This window comes from Bufo bufo, chromosome 1 (genome assembly GCF_905171765.1).
Source record: "Bufo bufo chromosome 1, aBufBuf1.1, whole genome shotgun sequence".
NCBI classification, from domain to species: Eukaryota; Metazoa; Chordata; class Amphibia; order Anura; family Bufonidae; genus Bufo; species Bufo bufo.
Window position 1 is genome coordinate 472992680 of NC_053389.1, and position 19459 is coordinate 473012138.

General features: G+C 42.8%; 1 protein-coding gene across 1 annotated transcript in view; it reads right to left on the reverse strand.

Moving 5' to 3' along the window:
• Positions 1–19459, reverse strand: part of XPOT (exportin for tRNA) — a 116968-nt gene that overhangs the window by 25717 nt on the left and 71792 nt on the right. The window contains exons 16-18 of the mRNA XM_040409170.1: positions 8363–8432; positions 4681–4919; positions 1545–1830 (exon numbers count right to left, since the gene is read on the reverse strand). Coding sequence (XP_040265104.1) covers positions 1545–1830; positions 4681–4919; positions 8363–8432 — 595 coding nt within the window. The remainder of the gene's footprint in view (positions 1–1544; positions 1831–4680; positions 4920–8362; positions 8433–19459) is intronic.

Genomic DNA, 19459 nt, shown 5'->3' on the forward strand with positions numbered 1-19459 from the left:
GGGAGCGGGAAGCGAAGCCCCGCCGATGCTTCGTTCGCGCGCGCGATTTAAATATAGAGACGGGAAGAAGGGGCGGTCTGCGGCCTGTAATAAGAGACCGCGACTCCATATGGCCCGAGTTTACCTCCATTAGTCCCACGGAGCACGGTAAGGGAGAGTCTGTCCACCCCTGCAGATAAAGCAATCGCCGCGATTCCTGTGTGCGGACGTTCGCGATGCCGGCCGGCAGTGAAGTTATATGTACAATATGTGATAAATGGACAACTGAATTATATGCACCAAAATCGCTTTTGTATGCGTAATACAATTGAAAGGGTTTCCGAGATTTAAATACTGATGACTTATCCTCTGGTTAGGCCATGGGTCCGACACCCGGGACCCCCGCTCATCAGCTGTTTGAGAAAGCACCGATGCTCTTGTGAGTGCCCCAGCCTTCTCCGTCAAGCACAGCTCCGCACATAGTACAGCGGCTGTGTCAGGTATCGCAGCTCAGCCCCATTCACTTCTATGTTCTTCTGCTCCTAGGCCATGTGACAGATGAACATGTCATCACTGGCCTAGGGAAAGCTGCTACAAGGCCCCGATGCTACTGGGAGTGCCGATGCCTTCTCAAACAGCTGATCAGCGGAGATCCCGGGTGTAAGACTCCCTCCAATCAGAGACCGATGACCTGTCCAGAAGATAGGTCCTCAGTATTTAATGAGGACCTTTCATTACAATAAAAAAATCTAAACTAAGTATGCTGACATGGAGAGCGGCGCCCAGGGATCTTTCTCCCGGTATAGGCTCCGGTATCTTCAGATTTTCGGCTCAACTGGGAGGAGCCTGCTCTAAGTTCTCCTAGGCTGTATCGCAGCGCTCAGCTCATAACCTGAGGGAGAAGGAGACGCCCAGGAGAACTTAGAGCAGGCTCCTCCCAGTTGAGCCGAAAATCTGAAGATACCAGAGCCTATACCGGGAGAACGGAGCAGCGCCCAGGGATAATAGTAAGGGCAGGGAGATCCCTGGGCGCCGCTCTCCATGTCAGCATACTTAGTTTAGATTTTTTATTGAAATGAAAGGTCCTCTTTAAGTCTTGGAAAACCCCTTTAATTAGTAAAATAGACAAGTCAGGAGAGGCGACTTTAAAGTACACCAACCCTACTCTTTTCTTAATGAAGGTCTACTTTGGCATTTGTTCACATCTGGTGCCAGTTATTGTTTCCTCTTAGTGCTCATTCTACTCCATCACCACCTTTTGAACAAATTTGGCCCCAACTTTCTTGGTTATACATGGATATTGTGAATCAACCATAACATACATTCTGCAGAGTTTTCTTTCTAGCTGGACCTCTACAAGAAGAATGAGGACTTTTCTGGACAAGGCTGAAATAATGGGACACAATATGTACTGACATGCTCGATACTTATTCTGATAGTGATGATCTATATATTCTGTCCACAGTTTTTTATGTTTTTTTTTGTTTGTTTTTTTACAGTGTTGCACACTGCAGTATAAGGAAGCAAGATCAAATAGGTAATTCTAGTTCTAGATATGTATTTACCTTGAACTTAGCAGTAATTTGGTTAATTAAGGGAATGAATTCTTGCAGGTCCTTTGCTTCACAGTCTTTAAGCATATGCTCCGAAGCAGTGGGGATAAAAGGAAGCACTTCTTCCTCCAAGCAGATGATCATACGGTGCAGAAAGGTGCGAACACCTCCTCTGAGGACCTCCTTCTGAACAGGACAACTCAGAGCAGGCAGAAAACTTTGTAAACAGTCTAAATAGACTTCAGAGCAGCCACACTGCTTTACTGTCTGCTTATTGCTGAAAGCCTTACTTGTACGGCTACAGGGGAGAGAACAGGCAGAATGAACGTACAGCATCTTATCCATTATGCAAAACCACTAAATCAACATGGAAACATTCAGAAAAATTGTATACAATGTTTTAGACAAGAGCTTTCAAGTAGGGTCAACATTGTAAAAGCCATTTCTCTACTCAAAAGACATCACGCAATGGCACCTTAGTGATAAACTATTTTTTGCGTTGCTCAATTCATGATGACATCTGTGGATTTCTCAACAGATTATAAAGTATACCAATACTTTATTATTTTTTTTAAAATCTAACAGAAGTCCAAAGTATGCAGACAGCACCAAATGTTAGACCTTTTTAACCAGTTCCAAGACCGGCTCATTTCCCCCCTTTCCTGACCAGGCGAATTTTCCTTTTTGTACTTGCATCTTTGAAAGTAGGGCTGAAACTATTAGGCCCCTTTCACACGGGCGAGTATTACGCGCGGATGCGATGCGTGAGTTGAACGCATTGCACCCGCACTGAATCCGGACCCATTCATTTCTATGGGGCTGTGTACACGAGCGGTGATTTTCACACATCACTTGTGCGTTGCGTGAAAATCGAAGCATGCTTCTCTTTGTGCGTTTTTCACGTAACGCAGGCCCCATAGAAATGAATGGGGTTGCGTGAAAATCGCAAGCATCCGCAAGCAAGTGCGGATGCGGTGCGATTTTCACGCACGGTTGCTAGGTGACGATCGAGATGGGGATCATTATTATTTCCCCTTATAACATGGTTATAAGGGAAAATAATAGCATTCTCAATACAGAATGCATTGTACAATAGGGCTGGAGGGGTTAAAAAAATATAAAAAATAATTTAACTCACCTTAATCTATTTGTTCGCGCAGCCGGCATTTCTTCTGTCTATCTGTGAGCAATAGGACCTTTGATGACGTCACTACGCTCATCACACGATCCATCACCATGGTGATGGATCATGTAATGGACCATGTGATGAACGCAGTGACATCATCAAAAGGTCCTATTCCTCACAGATGAAGACAGAAGAGATGCGGGCTGCGCGAACAAGTGGATTAAGGTGAGTTACTTTTTTTTTTTTTTTTTAACCCCTCCAGCCCTATTGTACTATGCATTCTGTATTCAGAATGCTATTATTTTCCCTTATAACCATGTTATAAGGGAAAATAATACAATCTACACTACAACTAACCCAAACCTGAACTTCTGTAAAGAAGTTCGGGTCTGGGTACCACAGTCTGTTTTTTATCACGCGCGTGCAAAACACATTTCACCCGCGCGATAAAAACTGAACATCGGAACGCAATCGCAGTCAAAACTGACTGCAATTGCGTTCCTACTCGCGCAGGTTTGCTGCAATGCACCGGGACGCATCCGGACCTTAATCCGGACACGCCCGTGTGAAAGAGGCCTTACTCGATTGAATCGAGTAATTGGACACAAAAATCCTTGATGCAAATTTTTTGCATTGAGGGTTTGTGTCATGTGACCTCGGAGCAGGAGTGAAGCGTTTGCTATTACTCACTGCTCCGTGGTCACCCGCTGGCCCGCACTTTCCTTCTGACACATCGTCAGGACATAGTGCACGCTTACATGCACTATGACCTGACGCTGTGTGACGACAATGCAGTGTGGGGAGAAAATGAAGGAGCTGTGGAGAGGCACCCCTACAGGAGAGAAGTATTTTATTTCACTGGTGCTGTGGATATGGCTGGGGCGGAGCCTGATGGTACTGGGGGGGCTGATGAGTGTTTAAAGAAAAACGTTCTTTTAATTCGTTTTTTGTTATCCGAGTACTCTATTAATCATTGGATTAATCGATAGAATACTCTATTACAAAAAAAGTCGATAGCTGCAACCCTATTTGAAAGCCATAATTTTTTCTCTCTTCGGTAATGTAAATAATTTTTTTGCCCTTTTTGGTGACATATGGGATTTTATTTTTGCAATTTTTATTTTAGTATTTTTTTTTACAAAAAGTCTTTTAATTTGTTAACCGGACAGTGTGCACTTTTTTTTATTTTGTTATGTCCACTTTCCATAATGGTCATTTTGATATATGGGTTATGGTGGCTGGTGACGGGGCTAGAAGCTGCATTGCGTTGTATAGTGGCATTTTTTTTTTGCCTATTTTTGTTCATTTAACATTACATTGTTTTTTTAATTTATTGCCGATTTCTCCTGTAACTGGGGCTAACCTAGTAGCCTCAGTTACAGAGGGGAATAACCCCCCAAGAGAGGTTGTACAGCACTATACAACCTGACTGCAGACCTTATCTGGGTTTGCCAAGACTAAGCAGCTTTTGCAGAATCCAGGCCATCACATGACCGCTGGGACCAGAGCAGGAACGACATTGCAGCTTCCTAATCTCTATTCATAGCACTCATTGAATGCTGTGTACATAGCGATGGTTCAAAAACATCCCTGCCTTCTCTATGGGCAGCCCTGCTGTCACTGATAGTGGACCCTCTGCTCCCGCAGCTGCACAATTAGCGATAAATTAAAGATATGTGCTGACAATCAACGGGCGGGCGGCAAGGTGGTGAAGAAAAAACAAAACACATACAACCCAACTTCAAGCTGTGCTAATAGCCCACTTTCCTCCTCAGTATAATGCAGCTAAAAGTTAAATTAATCTTTATGTAAAGGTGAAATCTAAAATCAGTTTAGCAATCTGTAAGCTGTGACACAAACAGAGACCCCCACAGAATAATTTGAAAGGAGAGTGATGGTTAGACATATATTTTATAATTTAAAAAGGACCAAAAAAGTATTTCTCAAAATTATGCAAGAAGAAACTTGTACCAGCAACATTTCTATGCCATAAACTTTAAAATGCCTGCTAGTGGTACGTACCTGGCAAATCCTACAGCATGATTAAGGCAGTCTGCTAGAACAGTCTGTCTCTCCTCATCTTGCTCTACTACTAGTTTTTCCAGAAGAATCTTGAACTTTTCCATTAAAGGATTAAGAAGATTCCTCATGAGAATACTTTTGCGCTCAGCAGGATACTCACTATTTACTATGAGCACACCTGCAGTCTCATATATGAAGAGCTGATCATCACTGCTCAGCAACATCTGGAAACCATTCTCCTGCACAAAAATAAAAGCATAAGTGAACTGACGACATGAAAAAAAGCTCTCTTTTTCATGTACAGGGTCACTGATTTCTCAGAAAACTTTTGACATGTCAGACATATCAAAGGTTTTGATTGGTGGGGGTCCAAGTGCTGGGAACCCCAGCAATTACTAGAATGAGGAGATTGCGCTGTCTCCTCGCTGCAGAATAGGAAGTGAGAGACTCAATAGAATGACTATGGGCCTGCCTTGCTTCCATCTCCTGCAGCAAGAAGAGTGCAATAGACAAGCGCTTCTCTCCTCGTTCTAGTTATCGGTGTAGGGGTCTCAGCACTCAGACCCCCAGCATAATCATATGTATCTATGAAAGATAGGAGAGGAATTTGACCCCTATGTGGAGAACAGGGAGGTCCCCAAATCCCTACCTGTCTAGCAGTATCAAAAGGAAGCCATGGCCCATTCCACTTTACAGTCCCAACTTACCTGGATAACTATTTGGACCCTTCTGATATCTAGGTTTACTTTCCAGGTATAATTGAATACATTTTTTCATAATTTTATTCATGCACGTAGCTAATCTGTTACCCAGTACTTATATTAAGTAAGGAAAGTAGCCAATATGACCCACAAACCTTGGAATCCTCATGAGGCTTTAAAATAGTTACTATAGAAGCAGCATAAGCTTTCTTAAAGGAGTTGTCTGCTTTTTACTATGGATGACCTATCACCCCTCACCGATCAGCTCTGTTTACCTGCTGGCAATTGCAGTGGTGAGCAGCTGTAAATACAAATATGGAATCCCCGTTCACTTCTATGCGACGGCTCTGTCTGTTCCATAGAAGTAAATGGAGACGCCATACTTGTAATTACACCTGCTCACCACTACAATTGCTGATGCGAGCAGGGAAGGCAATGCTCGTATGAGCATGGCTTTCTCTTCAATCAACTGATCGTCTGGGGGGCTGGGATTCAGATCCCAGTCAATCTGATACTGGTGACCTATCCGGAGGATAATCAATATAAATAAAATAAAATAAATAAAAAAGTAGAAAACCCCTTTAACCCCTTCTACCTCGTGCCAGTTTTCGCCCTTCTGCCCAGGTCATTTTTTACAAATCTGACGTGTCACTTTATGTGGTGATGACTTTGGAACACTTACTTATCCAAGCCATTCTGAGATTGTATTCTCGTGACACATTGTACTTCATTATAGTCATAAATTTGAGTCAATATATTTTGCCTTTATGAAAAAAATCCCAAAATTTGGAAAAATTTGGAAAAATTAGCAATTTTCTAAATTTCTATTTCTCTGCTTTTAAAACAGAAAATGATACCTCATAATATATTTATTACGTCACATTCCCAATATGTCTACTTTATGTTGGCATCGTTTTGTAAATGTAATTTTTTTAGGACGTTAGAAGGCTTAGAAGTTTAGAAGCTAATCATGAAATTTAAGAAAATTTCTAAACCCTAATTTTTAAGGACCATTTCAGGTCTGAAGTCACTTTGTGGGGCTTACATAGTAGAAAGCCCCCAATAAATGACCCCATTGTAGAAACTACACCCCTCAAGTTACTCAAAACTGATTTTACAAACTTTGTTAAGCTTTTAGGTGTTCCACAAGAATTAAAGGAAAATGGAGATGAAATTTCTAAATTTCACTTAAGCAGATTTCCCATTTGAAACCATTAACACATCAAGGGTTAACAGCCAAACAAAACTCAATATTTATTACCCTGATTCTGCGGTTCACAGAAACACCCCACTTTATGGGGCAAGGTGACCAAAAAAAATGTTAATTTTGTCATAGTTTTTATTTATTTTTACAGCGTTTCCCTGAAGGGTTAGGTCATGTGATATTTTTATAGAGCAGATTGTTACGGACGTGGCAATACCTAGTATGTATACTTTCTTATGTATTTAAGTTTCACACAATAGCAGCAGAAATGATGCTTTAGTGTCTCCATAGTCAGAGCCATAGCTATTGTATTTTTTGACCGATTGTCTTAAGTAGGGTATCATTTTTGTGAGATGAGGAGACAGTTTGATTGGTACTATTAAGGGGGCATACATACGCCTTTTTGATCGCTTGGTGATGCAATTTTTGTGATGTAAGGTAACAAAAAATTGCTTTTTTGGCACGGTTTTTATTTTTTTATTTTTTTTTTTAAAGGTGTTCATCTGAGGGGTTAGGTCATGTGATATTTTTATAGAGCAGGTTGTTACGGATGTGGCAATACCCAATATGTCAACTTATTTTTTTTCACTTAGCACAATAATAGCAGTTTTGAAGCAAAATGGTCTCAGGTAGGGTCTAATTTTTTGCGGGATGATGTGATGGTTTTATTGGTACTATTTTGTTTGACATATGCCTTTTTGATCAGTTGGTGTTGCACTTTTTGTGATGTAATGTGACAAACAGCTTTTTTTTTTTTTACACAGTTTTTAATTTTTTTATGGTGTTTATCAGACGGGGTGGATCATGCGATATATTTATAGAGCCGGTTGTTACGGACGCTGCAATACCTAATGTGTGCGTTTTTCCTTTTTTTTCTATTTTTTTATTATGAAATCTGGGGAAGGGGAGTTTTTTTTTATTTTTTTTATTTGAAACTATTATATTTTTATTAAAAACACTCTAGGACTTCAACTTTTGGGGGTCTGATCCCCTCTGCAATGCATTACAATACATCTGTATTGTAATGCATTGCCTGTTAAGTGTATTACACTAACAGCCTGAGGCTGGATCTCCTGGGCACCCGTAGAAGGCAGGTCCCGATGCCGTGCAAGGCACTGGGCAGCCTCTGCACGGCATCAGGCTGCCTTGTCACGCATCGGGTCCCCGCCAAGGCAGCGCGGGGATTTGATGTGCTCCTTCACCCATCGCAAATCACTACTATGTCGCGGTCAGCGCTAAACGCGGCATAGAAGGGGTTAATCCGCCAGCATCGCTGTTTACAGCAAGGGCCCGGCTCCCAGGGACTGCTAGACCCCTGTAGTGATCGGGCACGCACCGCTCAGGTGCCTGCTCGATCACCATGACGTTCTATTACGTCAAAATGCGGGAAGTCACTGACTTCCATGACGTAATAGTAGGTCACATGTTGGGAAGGGGTTAAAGGAAATCTGTCACCAGGTTCTTAGATTATAAGCTGCTGTAATACATGAGTAATACTGCAGATAAGTCCAGGTTTATACTTTTTATTTTCCTACTGCCCCCTCTTTCCCCCGCTGTCAGCATTCAAAGCGCTGCTAAAATATCGTCAGGACTTGCCTACTACATACTACTTGTACGACCGCAGATAATAGTTGAAAATCATTGTGACAGATTTCCTTTAAGCAGGGAGCAAAGTGTTGAGAACACTGTATAAAAGCACTCTGCTCCAGCGCAACCGTCCAGCAGACATATTGTGATGGAGTGAATTCTAAATATACACAGCTATTCAGCTACTCACCGGAGGAGAGAGCTCGAGGAGATCTTGAATCCTACTCAATATATCTTCCACAAAGGCATTCATGTGTTTACTAGAGCACAGAGAAAATAACAATAAAATAAGAAGGTCCATATTCCTTGTTCACAGATAAAATTCTAAATTCTAATAGATTCTTGTTACTAAAGAACAGTGTATGAAGGGAAGGCATGCGCACTGTGCTTGTGCCATCTCCTTTCTCTCTTCCTGCTCGCCGTAGACATAGCAGCAGCGAGCAGGAAGGGAGACTTAGGGTCCATTCACACATCCGTGTGTGTTTTGCGGATCCGCAAAACACGGACATTGGCAATGTGCGTTCCGCATTTTGCGGGCCACACATTGCCGGCACTAAAAGAATATGCCTATTCTTGTCCGCTATTGCGGACAAGAATAGGACATGTTCTATTTTTTTCAGGATCGGAATTGTGGACCCGGAAGTGCGGGTCCGCAATTCCGGATCGGGGCCGCACGACTGTATGGGTCCGCAATTCCGTTCCAGCAAAATGCGGAATGGAATTGCGGATGTGTGAATGGAGCCTTACCGGTAATTCTGTTTCCTTGAGTCCACCATGACTACTCTACTATGAGATTGACCCCTTGACCTCTGTAGGGGCAGGAACACAGAGTTTAAAAGGCCACCACCCACTCTCACTGTCAGTGCTTTCCAAATTACCAAGTGGGTGCAGCCTTAATTTAGGCAAAAAAAAATAATAATAATATAATATAATATATATATATATATATATATATATATATATATACACACACACATACATACATATACACACACACACACACACACACACACACACACACACACACTCACCTAAAGAATTATTAGGAACACCTGTTCTATTTCTCATTAATGCAATTATCTAGTCAACCAATCACATGGCAGTTGCTTCAATGCATTTAGGGGGTGTGGTCCTGATCAAGAAAATCTCCTGAACTCCAAACTGAATGTCAGAATGGGAAAGAAAGGTGATTTAAGCAATTTTGAGCGTGGCATGGTTGTTGGTGCCAGACGGGCCGGTCTGAGTATTTCACAATCTGCTCAGTTACTGGAATTTTCACGCACAACCATTTCTAGGGTTTACAAAGAATGGTGTGAAAAGGGAAAAACATCCAGTATGCGGCAGTCCTGTGGGCAAAAATGCCTTGTGGATGCTAGAGGTCAGAGGAGAATGGGCCGACTGATTCAAGCTGATAGAAGAGCAACGTTGACTGAAATAACCACTTGTTACAACCGAGGTATGCAGCAAAGCATTTGTGAAGCCACAACACGCACAACCTTGAGGCGGATGGGCTACAACAGCAGAAGACCCCACCGGGTACCACTCATCTCCACTACAAATAGGAAAAAGAGGCTAAAATTTGCACGAGCTCACCAAAATTGGACTGTTGAAGACTGGAAAAATGTTGCCTGATCTGATGAGTCTCGATTTCTGTTGAGACATTCAAATGGTAGAGTCCGAATTTGGCGTAAACAGAATGAGAACATGTATCCATCCTCTGATGGCTACTTCCAGCAGGATAATGCACCATGTCACAAAGCTCGAATCATTTCAAATTGGTTTCTTGAACATGACAATGAGTTCACTGTACTAAAATGGCCCCCACAGTCACCAGATCTCAACCCAATAGAGCATCTTTGGGATGTGGTGGAACGGGAGCTTCGTGCCCTGGATGTGCATCCCTCAAATCTCCATCAGTCAGCAGAAGCAGAAACATTAATGCGGTAATGTTTGATAAAAGGTATTTATACTTGACCAGGTGGCTGCTCAACAAATTTTGTCTAAGGAGACACCCCCTTTTTCTGCCCACGAAGAAGCCATAGCTCTTGTAGAGTGGGCTTTTATATTTGTGGGGCTGTTTAGACCTGACTTTTGATAGCAACAGGCAATGGTAGATTTAATCTATCGTCCAATGGAGGCTTTGGATGCCTTTTTTCCCTTGTTTGGACCTGCGTATTTAACAAGAAGATTATCATCCTTTCTAAATTCCTTTGTTGCAGCTAGATACTGTATGATAGTATATCAAACATCCAGGAGCTGAAACTGATCGTGTGATGGCCCATCCCTGGGAAAAGATGGAAGGACAATTTCCTGATCTCTGTGAAAGTCCGATACGACCTTCAGCAAGAAACCAGGATCCAAACGTAATACTATTCTGTCTGGAAAGATAGTGAGGTATGGTTCCCGGCAGGACAGCGCCTGGATCTCGCCCAATCGTCTGGCTGAAGTTATGGCTACTAGGAAGGCCGCTTTTAATGACAGGTGTTAAAGTGAAATATCCTGAATAGGAGAAAATTGTGATTTTGTAAGTCCTCTCAGGACCAAGTTCAAGTCCCATTGAGGCGTCCTAGAGGTTAAGGATGGTCCTAATCTTAAGGCGGCTCTTCTAAACCTCCTTATCTACCTATGACTGGCTAAGTCTGTATCATAGCAAGCCCCCAAGGCTGAGACCTGCACTTTAAGTGTACTTTGTCTCAGGCCCAAATCTAATCCCTTTTGAAGAAAATCAAGTATTTTCTCAATGTTTGGGGCAGAATCTAAAGGAGGGTTCTGGCCTAGCCAGCTACAATACTTCTTCCAGATTTTAAGATAGATCGCAGAGGTGACTTCTTTTCTGCTGGATTTTAGGGTATTTATAACCTTTTCAGACAGCCCTCTGCTTCGCGCTCAGGATCCAGGCTGATAACTTGACTAGTCCTGTATTCTGATGAAAGATTGGACCCTGAGAAAGGATGTTCCCCTGTGGGGGAATTCTCCAGGGTTCTTCCAGAGCTAGTTCCCTCAGTACTGGGAACCAATTTCTTTTTGTCCAGTATGGAAGAACCAGAATTACTGTTACTGGGTCCGATCTTATTTTTTGCAGTACTCGGGGTATTAGAGGCCAAGGGGGAAAGGCATAGGCTAGACCCCAAGGCCACCTGATTGAGAATGCATCCACTGCCCAAGGGTTGTCCCTGGGATTTAGGGAGCAGAAAGAATGGATTTTGCGTTTTTTCCTGACGCAAACAGGTCTATCTGGGGGTGTCCCCCATCTTCTGGTGATCTGATGGAATACCTCTGAGTTTAGGGCCCATTCTCCTGGATCTATGGTCTTCCTGCTGAGGAAGTCCGCCTGTATATTTTCTGTACCCTTTAAATGGATAGCTGTGATGGAGGGAACATTTCTTTCTGCCCAGAATAATATGTTTTCCGTCAAATTTTTAAGCTTGGGGATCTTGTGCCCCCCTGATGCTTCAAATATGCGACTGCTGTTACATTGTCTGAAAGAATTTTCAGGTGTCTTCCGGATACTTTGTCCTGTGACGCCTTCAGAACCTCCCAGATCGCCCTCAGTTCTCTGTGGTTTGATGACTTTATTCTTATGATGTAATAGGAAAATGAGCGAGCACTCATACACTTGGCAACCAAATTGACATGTGCAGAAAATATTTATTAAATCCCCATAAAATACAAGTAATAAAATTTATAAGAACAATGTAGCAATAATATACAACATTACAGTCACATATATTGACCACTGAGGAAGGGAGAGTGAATCTACCCGTAACGCGTATGGTGAAACAAGTGATGTACCTGCATTGAAAAGCCTCCGATAATACTGTATGGCCATACAGAAGAAAATTTCTACAGTAAAGGATTAACTATTCTTATCGTCGAAAGCTGCACCAAAGGAAATTGCGGAACAGAGTGGCAACTCCCGCGATCTTTGGAACTCCCGCGAAATTTAAACCAGCTTGCTGTATGGAGCGACTGAATAAGCCGGCAAATATTTAAAGCTCCACTGAAGCAATAGGGAGACAACAGACGCTAGACGGTAAGCCAAATATCGATTAAAAGTTTTCTTCGATTCAAAGCTCATATCTACCTTAAAAGGATATGCTATAAGAGACTTTTCACATTATCAGGATTCCTGTGGACACTTTATGAACATATTGCGCTCCCAGTAAATACACCTACACCATTTTCAGTGACATTCAGTTTCACAAATTGGGATAGAGTGCTAGAAGATAATACCCCCTCTTTCCCAAATAACAGCATATACTTGAAGTTTTTTGGTGTGATATATATTATTGAATTTATCGACACTATTGAGTGGTATCGAATATTTCAACATTGAATTTTCTACCATTCAATTTATCGAATATTTCTATCGAATATATTTTTATCGAATATAGTATCGATCATATCCACCACAATATATGTGACTGTAATGATGTATATTATTGCTACATTGTTCTTATAAATTTTATTACTTGTATTTTATGGGGATTTAATAAATATTTTCTGCACATGTCAATTTGGTTGCCAAGTGTATGAGTGCTGGCTCATTTTCCTATTACTACATTTGCCTTTAAGAGAGGGTGGGGTGATTCCGTCTATACGAGCTTGCAGCACCATACCTTAACTACTTGCTAGTGAGCCACCACAACCTACCACTATTTTTTATTCTTATGATGTCCGACCAAGTGCCCATGTAGTTTAGTGAGCCTACCTTTGCTCCCCATCCTGTGCCACTTGCATCCGTATATATTAGTATTTCTGGATTCTTTATCCAGGGTACACCTCTTAGCAAGGTTTTATTCTCCGTCCACCAGTTTAAATCTGATCTTACGTGGTTTGGGATGGAGATTCTTTTTTCTAGAGAGCACTGCCTCTTGTCCCAATTCTTCAGGATCCACGACTGGACTACCCTGGTATGAGCTTGGGACCAAGATACTGCCGTTATACAGGAGGTCATCATTCCCAAGAGGCTCATGGCACTGCGGATGGAGCACCGAGACTGACATTGGAACTTTCTTGTTTTGTCTATAAAGGATTTCATTTTCTCCTGAGGGAGGGATGTAATCTGGGAAACTGAGTCCAGGATCACTCCCAAAAATTTCATTTTGGTTGATGGAATTGTGCACGATTTATTTAGGTTTATTATCCAGCCTAGGTTTGAGAACCTGCGTATTAGGTCGTTGGTATTAAGGCTGGTTGTCTCCAGTTCCGAGGACCCTAGAACTAGGAAATCGTCTAGGTACGGTAATACTTTTATTCCTTCTGCTCTGAGGGGGGGATATCATTTCCACTATGACCTTCGTTAATACCCTTGGAGCAGAGAAAATTCCAAAGGGTTACGCGGTGAACTTCTCCAGAGTTGTCTACTAGGGCAAATCTGAGGTATTTCTGAGATGTATTTCTGAGATGTTTTGTTTATGGGGATGTGATAGTAAGCGTCCTTTAACCACTTGCCGCCGCGCTAACGCCGAAAGGCGTCATTGCGGCGGCTCCCCCAGGCTACGCTAACGCCGATTGGCGTCATCTCGCGTGAGCCGAGATTTCCTGTGAACGCGCGCACACAGGCGCGCGCGCGCTCACAGGAACGGAAGGTAAGAGAGTTGATCTCCAGCCTGCCAGCGGCGATCGTTCGCTGGCAGGCTGGAGATGTGGTTTTTTTAACCCCTAACAGGTATATTAGACGCTGTTTTGATAACAGCGTTTAATATACCTGCTACCTGGTCCTCTGGTGGTCCCCTTTGTTTGGATCGACCAGAGGACACAGGTAGCTCAGTAAAGTAGCACCAAGCACCACTACACTACACCACACCCCCCCCGTCACTTATTAGACCCTTATTAGCCCCTGATCACCCCATATAGACTCCCTGATCACCCCCTGTCATTGATTACCCCCCTGTCAAGCTCCATTCAGATGTCCGCATGATTTTTACGGATCCACTGATGGATGGATCGGATCCGCAAAACACATACAGACGTCTGAATGGAGCCTTACAGGGGCGTGATCAATGACTGTGGTGATCACCCCATATAGACTCCCTGATTACCCCCCTGTCATTGATCACCCCCCTGTAAAGCTCCATTCAGATGTCCGCATGATTTTTACGCATCCACTGATAGATGGATCGGATCCGCAAAACACATACAGGTGTCTCCCTGGAGCCTTCCAGGGTTGGTGATCACCCCATATAGACTCCCTGATCACACCCCCTGTCATTGATCACCCCCCCGTCAGGCTGCATTCAGATGTCCGTATGATTTTTACGGATCCACGGATCGGATCCGCAAAACACATACGGACATCTGAATGGAGCCTTATAGGGGGGTGATCAATGACAGGGGGGTGATCACCCCATATAGACTCTCTGATCACCCCCCTGTCATTGATCACCCCCCTGTAAGGCTCCATTCAGACATTTTTTTGGCCCAAGTTAGCGGAATTATTTTTTTTTTTTCTTACAAAGTCTCATATTCCACTAACTTGTGTCAAAAAATAAAATCTCACATGAACTCACCATACCCCTCACGGAATCCAAATGCGTAAAACTTTTTAGACATTTATATTCCAGACTTCTTCTCACGCTTTAGGGCCCCTAGAATGCCAGGGCAGTATAAATACCCCACATGTGACCCCATTTCGGAAAGAAGACACCCCAAGGTATTCCGTGAGGGGCATATTGAGTCCATGAAAGATTGAAATTTTTGTCCCAAGTTAGCGGAAAGGGAGACTGTGAGAAAAAAATAAAAAATATCAATTTCCGCTAACTTGTGCCAAAAAAAATAAATTTCTATGAACTCGCCATGCCCCTCATTGAATACCTTGGGGTGTCTTCTTTCCAAAATGGGGTCACATGTGGGGTATTTATACTGCCCTGGCATTCTAGGGGCCCCAAAGCGTGAGAAGAAGTCTGGTATCCAAATGTCTAAAAATGCCCTCCTAAAAGGATTTTGGGCACCTTTGCGCATCTAGGCTGCACAAAAGGGTCACACATCTGGTATCGCCGTACTCAGGAGAAGTTGGGGAATGTGTTTTGGGGTGTCATTTTACATATACCCATGCTGGGTGAGAGAAATATCTTGGTCAAATGCCAACTTTGTATAAAAAAATGGGAAAAGTTGTCTTTTGCCAAGATATTTCTCTCACCCAGCATGGGTATATGTAAAATGACACCCCAAAACACATTGCCCAACTTCTCCTGAATACGGCGATACCACGTGTGACACTTTTTTGCAGCCTAGGTGGGCAAAGGGGCCCAAATTCCAAAAAGCACCTTTAGGATTTCACAGGTCATTTACCTACTTACCACACATTAGGGCCCCTGGAAAATGCCAGGGCAGTATAACTACCCCACAAGTGACCCCATTTTGGAAAGTAGACACCCCAAGGTATTCCGTGAGGGGCATGGCGAGTCCCTAGAATTTTTTATTTTCTGTCACAAGTTAGTGGAAAATGATGATTTATTTTTTATTTTTTTTTCTTACAAAGTCTCATATTCCACTAACTTGTGACAAAAAATAAAAACTTCCATGAACTCACTATGCCCATCAGCGAATACCTTGGGGTGTCTTCTTTCCAAAATGGGGTCACTTGTGGGGTAGTTAGACTGCCCTGGCATTCTAGGGGCCCAAATGTGTGGTAAGGAGTTTGAAATCAAATTCTGTAAAAAATGACCAGTGAAATCCGAAAGGTGCCCTTTGGAATATGGGCCCCTTTGCCCACCTAGGCTGCAAAAAAGTGTCACACATCTGGTATCTCCGTATTCAGGAGAAGTTGGGGAATGTGTTTTGGGGTGTCATTTTACATATACCCATGCTGGGTGAGAGAAATATCTTGGCAAAAGACAACTTTGTATAAAAAAATGGGAAAAGTTGTCTTTTGCCAAGATATTTCTCTCACCCAGCATGGGTATATGTAAAATGACACCCCAAAACACATTCCCCAACTTCTCCTGAATACGGAGATACCACATGTGTGACACTTTTTTGCAGCCTAGGTGGGCAAAGGGGCCCACATTCCAAAAAGCACCTTTCGGATTTCACCAGCCATTTTTTACAGAATTTGATTTCAAACTCCTTACCACACATTTGGGCCGCTAGAATGCCAGGGCAGTATAACTACCCCACAAGTGACCCCATTTTGGAAAGAAGACATCCCAAGGTATTCGCTGATGGGCATAGTGAGTTCATGGAAGTTTTTATTTTTTGTCACAAGTTAGTGGAATATGAGACTTTGTAAGAAAAAAAAATAATAAAAAAAAAAATCATCATTTTCCGCTAACTTGTGACAAAAAATAAAAAGTTCTATGAACTCACTATGCCCATCAGCGAATACCTTAGGATGTCTACTTTCCGAAATGGGGTCATTTGTGGGGTGTTTGTACTGTCTGGCCATTGTAGAACCTCAGGAAACATGACAGGTGCTCAGAAAGTCAGAGCTCCTTCAAAAAGCGGAAATTCACATTTTTGTACCATAGTTTGTAAACGCTATAACTTTTACCCAAACCATTTTTTTTTTTTTACCCAAACATTTTTTTTTATCAAAGACATGTAGAACAATAAATTTTGAGCAAAATTTATATATGGATGTCGTTTTTTTTGCAAAATTTTACAACTGAAAGTGAAAAATGTCATTTTTTTGCAAAAAAAATCGTTAAATTTCGATTAATAACAAAAAATGTAAAAATGTCAGCAGCAATGAAATACCACCAAATGAAAGCTCTATTAGTGAGAAGAAAAGGAGGTAAAATTCATTTCTGTGGTAAGTTGCATGACCGATTTGTAAAAAAGGGCCTGGTCTTTAGGGGGGTATAAACCTGTGGTCCTTAAGTGGTTAAGTCTATGGACGTCATGAAATCTCTGGCTTTGATCAAAGGAATGATGGATGTTATGGATTCCATCTTGAATTTTCTGTATGTGATAGCTTTGTTCAGTCTCTTTAGATTTATAATAGTGCGGAAGGAACAGTCTGGTTTCTGAACCAGGAATAAATTAAAATAGTAACCTCTTCCTCTTTCCACGCTGGGGACTTCTGCCACCACTCCTGAATCTATAAGTTGAAGGACCCCCTGCCAGATTTTTTCTAGAGTCTTTTGGCTGCGAGATGTTATTCTGAACTTTTTTGGAGGGACTGAGGAAAATTCTATCCAGTAGCCATTCCGTAAGATGTCTAAGGCCCACGGATTTTTGGTGACCGTTTCCCAACGGGACAGAAAATTCCTCAATCTCCCCCCTACTCTGGCGTCATTGTTTATCTGATTGCTTATTCTGGGGGTTGAGAAGGAATCCTCTGCCTTTCCCCTCTTTCTGGTAACTGCACCTGCCCGGCTTCCCTTTGCCCCTATAGGATCTAGTCTGGGAATTAAAGGAACGAAAGGGCTTCTTTTTGCTTTCCTCCGGAAAACCTTTTTTTGTCTGCTGCTTTCTCAAGGATGGAGTCTAGCACAGGTCCAAAAACATATTCCCCAGAAAAAGCTATAAAACATAGCTTGGCTTTTGAGGTTCTATCCCCTCCCCATGCTTTCATCCACAATGCCCTTCTAGCTGAATTGGAGAGAGCAGCATCCTTGGCGGCAAACCTCACAGACTCAGCTGAGGCATCCGCCAAGAATGCGGTGGCTGATCTAAGGAGTGGGATAGAATTTAATATTTCCTCTTTTGGGGTTTTATTTTTAATATGGTTTTCCAACTCATTGAGCCAGAAACACATGGACCTAGCTACCGACGTCGCAGCTATGTTTGTTTTTATACCAAACATGGACGCCCCCTCCCGCAGGATTTTTTTTAGAAGTGAGTTGGCCTTCCTCTCCATAGGGTCCTGCAATTGTGACGAGTCCTCAAATGGGAGGGAGTTATTTTTGACTACCTTAGCCACCTGGACGTAAATTTTTGGGGTCTCATTAAACAATTTAACATCAGCCGGATCGAATAATAGCCTATTCCTGAATTCCCTGGATAACCCAGTCTTCTCTCAGGATCCGTCCATTCATCCAGGATCATATCTTTTATGTTTTCGTTCACCGGACGGTTCATCTCATCCAGGACAGATCGTGTTTTTTTCACCTCCTCAATGCCCATGGTTGCTCTAACAGCGCCCAATAATTCCTCCATGTACTCAGATGAGAAGTACTTCTTACTATCCTCCACAACTTCTCCCTCAGATAGAGCGTCAATGTCAACGTTCTGTCTAGAGGTGGAGGCCTCCTCGTCCATGTCCTCTGAATCAGAGAAGGAGGGAACAGACACCCTAGGTTTTTTCGCCGGTGGTGTAGGAGGGACAGATCTGAGAGAGGCCAGGGAGGACTTTATTTCGCTCTGAATCAAGGATTTGACCTCCATCAGTATGGATGGTTGCTCCTCTTTTACAAGATCATTGATGCAAACTTGGCAGAGTTTTTTTTGTGATTTTCTGGAAGTCTCTTGCTACAAGTCGCACACCTATGAATTTTAGTTTTGGTTCTGGGCTCTTTTACTCCCTATAAGAGAGAAGTAACCAGGTATCAGTAGACATGATAAGTATAGCAGGTCGATATGATGCATCATTTCTTTCTCCCCACAGGGGAACTCACGGTTGGAGTAGCCGAAGGGGCTTCAGAAGATTCCATCTGGACTGCAGGGGCGTCAGTGACAGACATCTGTAGCTTGGAGCACTAAGAGGAAGACCAGGTTGTGTTCCACCGCATATTCAAAACTGCCGCTTCTAAATGTCCAGAGCGGCGTCTGACGTCTTTGCGGTGCGCGCATGTCCGGTCCAAGCTCCGCCCCTTCAGCCTCCTGCCGGTCCGTAGCAGAGTGCAGCGCTGAGGCTATTCAACCAGGAGTCGGCGTGCAGCGTGTCTCTGAGGCGCTTGGTCAGCTTCCTCAATGTAGGGAAGGGGGACCGACGCTGTGAGGAGAGATACAGGCCCCTGCTGACAGGAACGAGATTCGCTCCATTGATATCCTCTGCCCAGCTTTGAACTCAACCGCAGGAGGGCAGAGGTAAGGGACACAGATCCCAAAAGGTATTTAAAATAATAAAATGCTTCGCCTCCATCAGGAGGCCTCTCTGTGAGGCGCCTCCGTAGGGACAGCAAACACTGAGGGTGAGAGTTGGTGGTGGCCTTTTAAACTCTGTGTTCCTGCCCCTACAGAGGTCAAGGGGTCAATCTCATAGTAGAGCCGTCATGGTGGACGAAATGGAAAACAATAATTTAGTTTATATTAATCGTTACCTGTAAAATATATTTGGTAAAAAAGGATGAGTTTCTTGAAAGTATTTATCAAGGTAATAAAATAGTATAGATATAGTATT